The 10,683-nt window shown below is 42.4% G+C and overlaps 1 protein-coding gene across 1 annotated transcript in view; it reads left to right on the top strand.

The window, feature by feature from the left end:
• Window positions 1-10,683, top strand: part of SYN3 (synapsin III) — a 658,658-nt gene that overhangs the window by 89,570 nt on the left and 558,405 nt on the right. The window contains exon 4 of the mRNA XM_023728907.1: window positions 625-627. Coding sequence (XP_023584675.1) covers window positions 625-627 — 3 coding nt within the window. The remainder of the gene's footprint in view (window positions 1-624; window positions 628-10,683) is intronic.

Here is a 10,683-nt window from a genome sequence, read left to right as displayed (position 1 = left end):
ATAGATAACAGAAAACCCATTGCTGTTGAGTTGATTCCGACTCATAGTGACACTATAGGACAGGGTAGAACTGCCCCACAGGGTTTCCAAGGCTGTAAATCTTTAAGTAGGCAGGCTGCCACATCTTTCTCCCACAGAATGGCTGGCAAGTTCAAACCACTGACCTTTTGGTTAGCAGCCGAGTGCTTTAACGACTACATCACCAGGGCTCCTCAGATAACAGAAAGAGACCCGCAAATGCATTAGATATTGGATTTACCAGACACAGATTCTTAAAAGAAAAGAAAAATCTATACTATATCAAGTTTGAACATATCTGCAAGGAATAGGAAACTATAAAAAGTGACATAATTGATTAAAGAAAAAAACAAGTAGAACTTCTAGAAATGAAAACTACAATAACCAAAATTATTGGATGTAGTGTGTTTAACAGCATATTAGAAAGAATGGAGCAGAGGCAGTATTTGAAGAAATAATAACTGAGAATCTTCCAGAAATGATAAAAGACCAAAAGCTCCACAAATCTTAAGTAGGACAAATAAAAAGAATTCTACACCAAAGTATAATAGTGCGACTGCAGAAAATAAATGAAAAACATCTTAAAACCAGCCAGAGGGAAAAAAGTAGGTTACTTTTATTGGAATAACAGTTAGACTGACAGTTGGCTTCCTGACAGCAACAATGAAGTGATATCTTAAATGTAATGAAAGAAAATAATTGCCAACCTAGAATTCTATTCTCAAGGAAACATATTTTATGAATAAAGGCAAAATAAAAATATTTATAGACTAAGAGAACACCCTCACTAAAGGAAATTTTAAAGGATGTGCTTTGGGCAAAAAGAAAATGATCCCAGGAAAAGGTAATGCTGGAAGAAGAAATGAAGCATAAAGAAGTGGTAAATATCAAAAGGAATTATCTTCAAAAATTAATAATAATGATAATGTCTTAAGGAATTTTTTTAAATATGAAGAATTAAAATACATGAAGTTTGTAGGAGGTAGAGATCAATGGAATTAAGGTATTCTGAGGCCCTTTATTGTCAGGCAGGAAAGTAAATGTATTGATTAATAATAGACTTTGAAAAGTTTGGGATAAATGAGGTAATTTCTAGGGTAATTACTAAAAAGAATAGAAACAGAATATAGTACTTCTAAACCATTAGAGAGAGAAAAAAAGAAATAATAAAATGTATTCAATCCATCAAAGACTGCAAAAAGTAGAGAAAAAGCAACATAAAGCAGTACAAAGATTTAAACTGAAATATCTCAGCAGGCCTAATTCTGAATTGCATGTACAGCAGTACTGATTGTTAAAATATTTATTTTTTCCATCCACCACCACCATTTGCTAATGAGTTGATTCTGACTCATGGCAACCTCATGTGTGCTAGAGCAGAACAGTGCTCCATAGTTTTCAATGACTGATTTTTCAGAAGTTGATCACCAGGCCTTTCTTCTGAGGTGCCTCTGGGTAGACTCGAACTGCCAACTTTTGTACAAGTTGGTAAATAGCCACTGCCCTGAGCCCCCTGAGTGCCCACAGCCACCCTCATCCCAGAGATGGGCACTGCCCTTGTGTCCCCTAGTTTACCACATGTCTGTGCCCCAGCCCATATCCTTGGGCATACCCTGGCCTTTAGAGGCAGTGCTGGAACCCCAGAGAGCAAATGCCTAGTTCCCATCTGTCTTAGTCATCTAGTGCTGCTATAACAGAAATACTACAAGTGAATGGCTTTAACGAACAGAAATTTATTCTCTCACAGTTTAGGAGGCTAATGTCCGAATTCAGGGCACCAGCTCCAGGGAAAACCTTTCTCTGTCACTCTTGTCATCAATTTTCTCCTGGTCTGGGAGCTTCTCAGCACTGGGACCCCAAATGATGCACTCCCCTCCTGGCTCTTCTTTCTTGGTGGTAGGCGGTCCCTCTCCTCTCTGTTCAGTTCTCTTTTATCTCAAAAGAGACTGACTCAAGATACAACCTAATCCTGTAGATTGTGTCCTGCCTCATTAATTTAACTACCTCTAATCCTGCCTCATTAACATCATAGAGGTTAGGATTTACAGCATATCAGATCACAAATGGGAGGACAACCACACAATACAGGGAATCATAGCCTAGCCAAGTTGGCACACATTTTGCGGGGGACACAATTCAATCCACAACATCATCTCCTTTCAAAGCTGCGAATGCCTGAGTTTCCCCTGAGTTGCCCCTCATGGTCACTTGTCAGAACTATCACCTCCAAAGAGTACCCTACTACTGCTACCCGTTGCTGCTAAGTGGATTCTGACTCATGGTGATCCCATGTGTGTCACAGTAGAACTGTGCTCTATAGGATTTTCAATGGTTAATTTCTTTAAACTAAATCACGAGACCTTTCTTCTGAGGTGCCTCCGGGTGGACTTGAACCACCAATTTTTGGTTTGTTAAGTATTTTTATTATCACCAATATGTATCAATAATTCCATAAAATAGACGAAACGCTCTAGTTAAAAATCAAGGTTGTCTGGCTAGATTTTAAAAACACAACTATATGTCATTCAAGAGATCTATCTAAAACATAAGCATATAGAAACTTTGAATGTTGAAGGATGGAAAAGTACGCTACTGTACTACTAGGCAAAAGAAATCTGATGTAGCTATATTAATATAAAAACATAGGCTTCATTTTGAAAAGCATTGCTAGAGAAAAGGAAAGTCTCTTCATTATGATAAAGGATTTATTTTACAAAGAAGAGATAATGACTTTAAATTTATAAGCACCAAATAAAAATGCATCAAAATATATACTTCGAAAATTGACAAAACTCCAAGTAGAAATAAACAATTCTGCCATCATAACGGGAGATTTTAGAGTGATGCTAGATATTCATTCATTTACTTCTTACAGCAACCCTATTTTGCACATGTTGTTGTGTGCCATCGTGTCGATTCAAACTCATAGCAACTCTATGTGGTAGACTAGAACTGCCCCATAGGGTTTCCTAGGCTGTAATCTATATGGAAGTAGATCACCAGGTCTTTCTCCCTTGGAGCCACTGGGTGGGTTCAAACTGCCAACCTTTTTGTTAGCAGCCAAGTGCTTAACCATTGCGCCACCAGGGCTTCTTCATAATTCGTTTTGCACATAAAAACTATAAAAAAACTAAAATGCTGCGAATGCAGGATTTATGCTTGTATTTAGTATGTCTGTGCTTATGTTCTGCTTCCCTATTTGGGAAATGGATTGAATCTTCTTTTGTAATCTGCGCAAACAAGAACATCTCCCCCATTACTTCACAACTTTAGCTGCAGATTAGAATCATTTGGGGAGTTTTTTAAAATCCTGACGCCCAGGCCATATTCCAGACAAATTATACTAGACTCCCTAAGGGAGAGGCCCAAGTATGAGTATTTTTTCAAAGCTTTCCAGGTGATTCCATGGGCGGCCAAGGAGTTAAACCTCCCCAGGCAGCTCTCACAGTGGTCTTGCACTCAGGGTAGGTCAGCTGAAAGGCTGAGGACCCTACTGGAAATGGCTCAAAAAAAGACAACCCAGGTCTTATTCTAGACCTGCCATCTTCTTCCTGAACTTACAAAAATTTTTACAAATAAATTTATAAAGATGTTCCAGCTGTTTCTTAACCAGCTGGTCTCCCAGCATTTAGAATTGCTGGGCTTTGAAAGCAGTGCTTCTCAAATTTTTATGTGCCCACAAATCTCCAGGGAATCTTGTTAAAATGCAAATTCTCATCCATTTGGATCCGCATGGGGTCTGAGAAAGGGAGCCCTGGTAGTGCAGTGGCTAAAGTACTCAGCTGCTAACCAAAAGGTCGGCAATTTGAACCCACCAGCCACTCCATGAGAGAAAGATGTGGCAGTCTGCTTCTGTAAGAATTTACAGCTTTGGAAACCCTCTGGGGCAGTTCTACTCTGCCCTGTAGCATTGCTATGAGTTGGAATCGAATCCACGGCAGTCTGAATTTCTAATGCACTGTCAGGTAATGCCAATGATGCTGGTTCCGAGGGCCTCAATTTGAGCAGCAAGGATGTCCACAAGCTCCCAGAGGATGCTGGTGCTGCTGGTACAAGACCACAACTTAAGTACCATGGGTGCAAGTACAGTGCTAATAAAGCCAAGCCCTGGGTTCAGGATTCTGTAGGGCTGTTGAAGTTCGTTCTGTCCCCTGGACCAGGATGGTGCTTACAATTTCAGCTTGTTTTGTCAAGCCACAGGTTGCAGCGACTTGTTGCACCCCACTGGACCAGCAGCAACAGTGGTTCCAAGGGTCACAGGTGGAATTCCAAGAAAAGAGGTGGAAAAAGCCAAGTTGATCAGATCTAGCTTTTATTAGGGAATTTATAGACAGAGTTCGGCACCCAGATTCCTGCGATAGACTGTGCCCACTCACCTGGCAGAGGTCCGCGCATGGCAGTGCAGGGTAGGAGTTTATATACTTAGTGTTATGTGCAAGGATATGTGCAGGGGGTCCAGGAAAAAAATGTGTTTGATCTATGATGGATGGGTTGTTCTGTACTAGTTAATGGGTTCCAATTGACGTTTCCATGAAGTCAGGTGTTTGGGGTGTTTATTCATGGCCAGGTCACGCTCAGGTACTCTGGTTCTCTCCCAGAATCCTTTGTCAGAAGGACCATCTTGTATTATTCATGACCCTCACTATCCACCCTTTTCTGCCCGGCTCTTATAATTTCATGTGCCTCCCTCTTCCGTGATTTTCCCTGAGCCTGCATGGGAGGGGGGTAATGTCACTAGAGTCTTAAGTCCCAATTTGTGAAACATTGTAAACAACACCTACACCGACAGTAAAGGCAAGTATAACAAAACATCTCTCCAATAATTATACATAATAATCCAGAAATAACTGTTTTCCCACTAGGTTCCCCATCCAGAGAACCACCTCTTGATCTCAGCCCACCAAGTATCATTTCCCAAATGCTCAATTCTATTTGGTTGTGTTTGTGAATGTATAAGGGAGTGATAATCATGCTTGGCAAAGTAGAGAGTCAGCAAAAAAGAGGAAGACCCTCAACGAGAAGGATTGACATAGTGGCTGCAACAATGGGCTCAAGCATAACAACAATCATGAGGATGGCGCAGGACCGGTCATTGTTTCATTCTATTGTACATAGGGTTGCTATGAGTCAGAACCAACTTGATGGCAGCTAACAGCAACAAGGGGGTGATTTCACTAAAGCTTCATTATCAGGAATATAGACACAGCATTAAATTTTTAATAGGGCATAGATGTCTCCTTGGGTCATGGTGAACTTATGCAGGGCCATCCGATTTTGTAACACCACCTTTTGCATGGTTGCAGTCTCTTCATTTAAGGCAGCCACCCTGTGTTCAGTGTCATTCAAAGCCAAAGAGATGAATTTCTGTAAAATCTCAGTCTTAGCCATAATATTAACATTTTGGGAGTACAAAGGAGAAGACAACTAATAAGCTTTTAGCAGAAATTTATTAGGTGCATAAGTAGGACACTCATTATTTTCTATTAAAATATAACTGGTACTATTTCCTCCTTTTGCTATTACCTCTGCAGCTTGTGGGGCTTCCCCTGGCTGTGAGTACCAGATCTTGCACCCAAGGAGTTACCATTTGGCAATGTTACTTACCAAAGTGGAGGGCAAGATCTATTGTATCACTGTGTCCAGTGTACCCTGTGCTATGAGTTGATGTCTGTCCCATTGCCACCTTTCTTCCAGTGTCATCCCAGTGAGAGACATGGGGCTGAAGGGCAGGGTAGGTGAACCCTCCTACCTTATTGGCAGTTGGAGTCCTGCCCATTCCCTTGGAACCTGCTGTTGGATGCCCCAATTGATTGTCTCCTGTACACAGGTGATAACTTGACCCGGGGGTGGCTCACACTGCCTAACTTCTCAACGAGGATCACCCTCCCATACTGGAAGTTTTATTTCGTGCTCTTATAGCCTCAGGCAAAACAACCACCCAATAGCACAAGGTAGGCACGCCAGTCACTGTTTTTATTTGTTCCTTAAGGAGGCCATTTTTTTCTTTCAATTAATCCTGCCCTCTGAGTGTTATAAGGTAGGTAAAAGTGCCAGTCTATACCTTGTTCCTCAGCCCATTGTTGCACAAGGGTCCCTGTAAAGTGAGACCCCTGATCACTGCTAATTTCTTTAGGAATACCATACATGGATATTAGTTTTTTCAGACCTGAAATGGTGGCAGTCTGATTGGCTCTTATAGTAGGGAAAACTTGGAGTAATCCTCTGCAGGTATCCACACATTTGAGGCAAATCGATATTGCTTACTTTTAGGGAGGGGTCCAATATAATCAATATACCAAATCTGTCAGGGACCCTCACCCCTTTTAATATACCATGTCTTATCCTTCAGTCGAGCAGGGTGCTTGGGGCAACGTACAGGACACTCCTCAGTAGCCCATTCTACTTCTTTTCTGGTAATGGTGAGTCTCACTCCTTAAGCTAGCTTCTATGTATTTTGAATACCTCAATGTCCACCTCTCTTATGTATTCACATAGCTATATCTAAATTATCAGTGGGGACAATGGCACTCACTGCTGCTAGGGTATCTACTTCTATATTACCCATTGGGGAATTCACTGTGTGTGTGATACACAGTCACTTTGTAAATTTCATATCCCACATATTCCTGTAACTATTTGCAGAGGAGGCTAGGGGACAATTTACCACATTGTTACAAATAGGCATGCCACCCCACCAAGGTACTGTTCTGTGCCACAGCTGACCATGGCTTTACCAAGAGGCCATCTAGCCACCCTGTGATAAAGTATGCTGTTCTCAGTGAGAATTTCTGTTTGCAACAGTACATTGCATACGGCGAAGACTTGTTTCTACATTACAGTGTAGCATATCTTACCACCTTTACCAGAATCCTGTAGGTCACCTCTGATTAATTTTTATCTGCCACAAGGCCCAACCCATGCCATTTTCAGTAACAGTAACATGTAATTCAAAAGGTACCCCTTCTTCTATGGCCTCTAGTGCTTGGGCTTGTTGCTCTAGTGCTTTGGCTTGAGTAAAAGAATTTTCTTATGAGGTTCCCCAATCACAGATAGTCCCCTTTTTTATCAGTCAATAGAGTGATCAAAGGCATTGTGCCAAGTGCAGTATAAAGGCTCTCCAATATCCTAATAAACCCACAAAAGCTTGTACATCTTCAACAATTGGGGATGGGGAAAGGCAGTGATTTTATCTATAACTATTGTGGGCAGATTTGGATTTTACTGGACCAGACGACTCCCAGAAATTTGATCATGGGCTCTGGTCCCTGAATTTTTTGTGAGTTTATAGCTTGTCCTCACTATTGGAGGTGTTCTGCTACTAGATTGGTTGCCATTGGCAAAAGACTGAAATCATTAGAGGTTAACATGATATCATCTACATAATGTTCCATATGTACCCCCTTTGGTAAGGGGACGGCAGCTAAATCTTGAGCTACCATGCCATGACAAATTGTAGAGCTATGCAAATATCGTTGGGGTAATACTTGGAAGGTCAATTGCCTTTCCTCCCGTGTGAAGGCAAACATATCCTGAGCAGCCGGGCTAAGGGGAATATTGAAAAAGGCATTTGTTAAATGTAAAACTATATGATATTCCCCCAAGCATGTAGGCAGCCTCTCCAGAATAGTGGCTGTGTTAGGTACAGCTGCATGTATGGGAGGAGTAACTTTATTCAATTTTTGGTAATCTGCTTTCATTTTCCATGTTCCATCTGGCTTATGGATGGTCCACATTCGGCTATTGAAAGGGCTTTGGGCCTAATAACTTATATCTTTTTCAATTCCATTATAGTTTGGGATGTTTCTGCCATTTAGCCCAACCCCAAAGAACTGGTTTTGTACTCCTAGCCCACAAGCCAAATGGAACTCCTCATTGTTTCCAGGGAGGCTCTGAGCAAGGTGTCAATGTCCAGTATGTTTTCTGGAATAGAAGAAATATAAACTCAAAAGGTGACCTTCAAATTTATGTGGATTACCCTTAATCAAAGTACATTCAGCTCTAGTGTTAACCAAAGTCAAGACCTTTTGTTTGGCTGCTGGTCCCGCCAAATGGCCCTATATTGAGAGGAACCTTGATCAGGATGTTACGGGAGAGGACACAGGAGCTTCCATCCTGGCTGCTCCTCCAGCCCCTCCTCCTCTTCTAGGGGAGGAGCTGAGGGCTCTCCTGTTCCCAGTTATATTCCTTTTGTTCTGTTTTTCCAGTTAAGTCAGTAATCAGCATAAGAACAGTTGTTCTGATATCCTTTTCTAGCTTCACCTCTTCCTCAAGTTTTCTAACTGTTGTTTCTGTTTCTAACTAGGCCTTTGTCACTAAGCACACTGCCCAGAGTAATGGCCATCCTACACTGGCTACAGTGCAGTATCCATCCTTATTCAGGTTGTTGTTGTTAGGTACCATCGAGTCAGTTCCAACTCATAGCAACCCTATGTACAATAGAATGAAACACTGCCTGGTCTTGCAACATCCTCACAATCATTGCTGTTTGAGTCCATTGTTGCAGCCACTGTGTCAGTCCATCTCATTGAGGGTCTTCCTCTTTTTCTCTGACCTTCTACTTTACCAAGCATGATGTCCTACAGGGACTGATCTCTCCTGATAACACGTCGAAAGTATGTGAGATGAAGTCTCACCATCCTCGCTTCTAAGGAGCATTCTGATTGTACTTCTTCCATGACAGATTTGTTCATTCTTCTGGCAGTCCATGGTATATTCAATATTCAGTTATTCCGGTTGGTTAGCTTTAATTTTTCTATAACTTCTGCCAGCGCTGTGGGTGCTTGGGGATATTCAACCTGTACTCCCTCAGCAGTCTGCAGGCATCCAGCAGACTCATCACCAGTCTCCATACTGAAGCCTGGGGCCATCCAGGGAATTCCACCTGATGATCATCTAGTAACAGCCATCCCACACTGGCTATAGCATGGTGGTTATCCTTAATCACGCTGGTCAGTTTAAATCTTTCTATAACTTCTGCCAGCCCTGTGGGAGTTTGGGGGCTTTCCCCATATTCCCTCAGCAGTCTTCAAGCATTGAGTAGACTCACCACCAGTCCTAACATTGAAGCCAACCAGGAATTTCCCCCTGAAGATCCTCTTTTCCCCAGCCCCTTTTTTTTTTGAATTTTGCTCACAGAGACGTTTGTTTTAGCCCACCACACCAATGGCAGGAGTGGCTCTGAGGGGCACAGGTCAGATTCAAAAAAAAAGAGGCAGAAAAAGCCAGGTTGATCAGACCTAACTTTTATTAGGGAACTTACAGACAGAGGTTGGTGCCAAGATTCCCACTACAGTGATGCACTGAGTCACCAGGGTAGAGGTCTGCACACAGCACTGTGGAGTGGGGGTTTATATACTTAGTGCTTATGTGTAAGAATACATACAGGGGACCTAGGAAAAAAACACATCTAATCTGTGATGGATGGGATTGTGTTTGTACTAGTTAATAGATTCCAACTGATGTTACCATGAAGTCAGGTGTTTGGTGGGTTTTTTCCTGGCCAGGTTGCTGATCAGTCAGGTACTCTGGTTCATTCCCAGAGTCCTTTGTGGGAAGGATCCATCTCGTACTGTTCGTGGCCCTCACAGTGCTGGACCTGCAAGAGAGTGCTCACATATCAGGTAGCCCCAGCCCAACTCATAGTGAGTCCTGCAGACTCTTACTCAGGCGTACAAGGCCTTAATGAGCCCTAGCTGTGGTCTCCCAAAGCAGGAATGTTGAGCAGTGCTCTTGACTTGTAGTACATTCTTCCAAAGACACTTAGGTGTTTCACTAAAAATACCCTTAAGTACTCCCAGGTGTACACTCTGAGCAAGGAGTCTTGCTCCTGTAGATTACCTGCAGGGAAGGTGAGCAGAAGACCATCACTTGTTTTCTCCAGCATCCATTTCTTCTGCTTTGGGGAAGAGCATCTAGATATGCCATTTTGGTGACCTCTCCCCAGCTTGCAGTCTGCATGGTGTATGGAGCTAAGAGCACATGACCAGTCCTGGCCAACCAGAATATCACATGGGGACCCGAGCCAGGCCAAAGAGAATCCATGGTGAGACTTGCTGGAATTAGTGAGAGGCACATGTTTTCCTCTAGGGTTGATGAGTTGATAGGATGGACACCTAGAGCTGCTGGCAGCCACATCTCTTTCTCCTTGGAGGAAGGAGCTGCTCATAAATGAGGCCAAAGCAAAGGAAAGCACAGCTGAGAGAGAGAGACAATGACCCGATGATGCTACTCAAGGCCCTGGATCCAGATCCATCCCCAAACTAAAGCCAGAAAATTCCCTTTTTGTGTAAGCCAGCTCGTTTTGTGTAAACCAGCTTGAATTACACATGTAAAATTCATAAATTTTTATTTATTTAACAAACCCTTTATAGCATTTCCTACATGCTAGGCACTGCTCCAAGCACTTAACATGTATTAACTCATTTTATTCTTTCAACAGCCCTATGAGGGATGTACTATTATAACCCCCACTTTATAGATAAGGAGACTGAAGCAGCAAGGGGTTGGGTAATACAATTGAGGTCCACATCCAGTAAGTGGCAAAGCTGGGAGTAAAGGCCAGGCAGTCTGGCTCCAGAGCCTGGATGTGCCACCACTGCACTGCCTCTTTAACAAGAGGGGAAATGTTTCACAGTCAGAGCTGCTTAAAGAGACAGTAAGTTCTCC

Source organism: Trichechus manatus, unplaced genomic scaffold (genome assembly GCF_000243295.1).
Source record: "Trichechus manatus latirostris isolate Lorelei unplaced genomic scaffold, TriManLat1.0 scaffold00027, whole genome shotgun sequence".
NCBI classification, from domain to species: Eukaryota; Metazoa; Chordata; class Mammalia; order Sirenia; family Trichechidae; genus Trichechus; species Trichechus manatus.
Note: the sequence above shows the minus strand (reverse complement) of the source record. Positions and strands in the feature narration are given on the sequence as shown.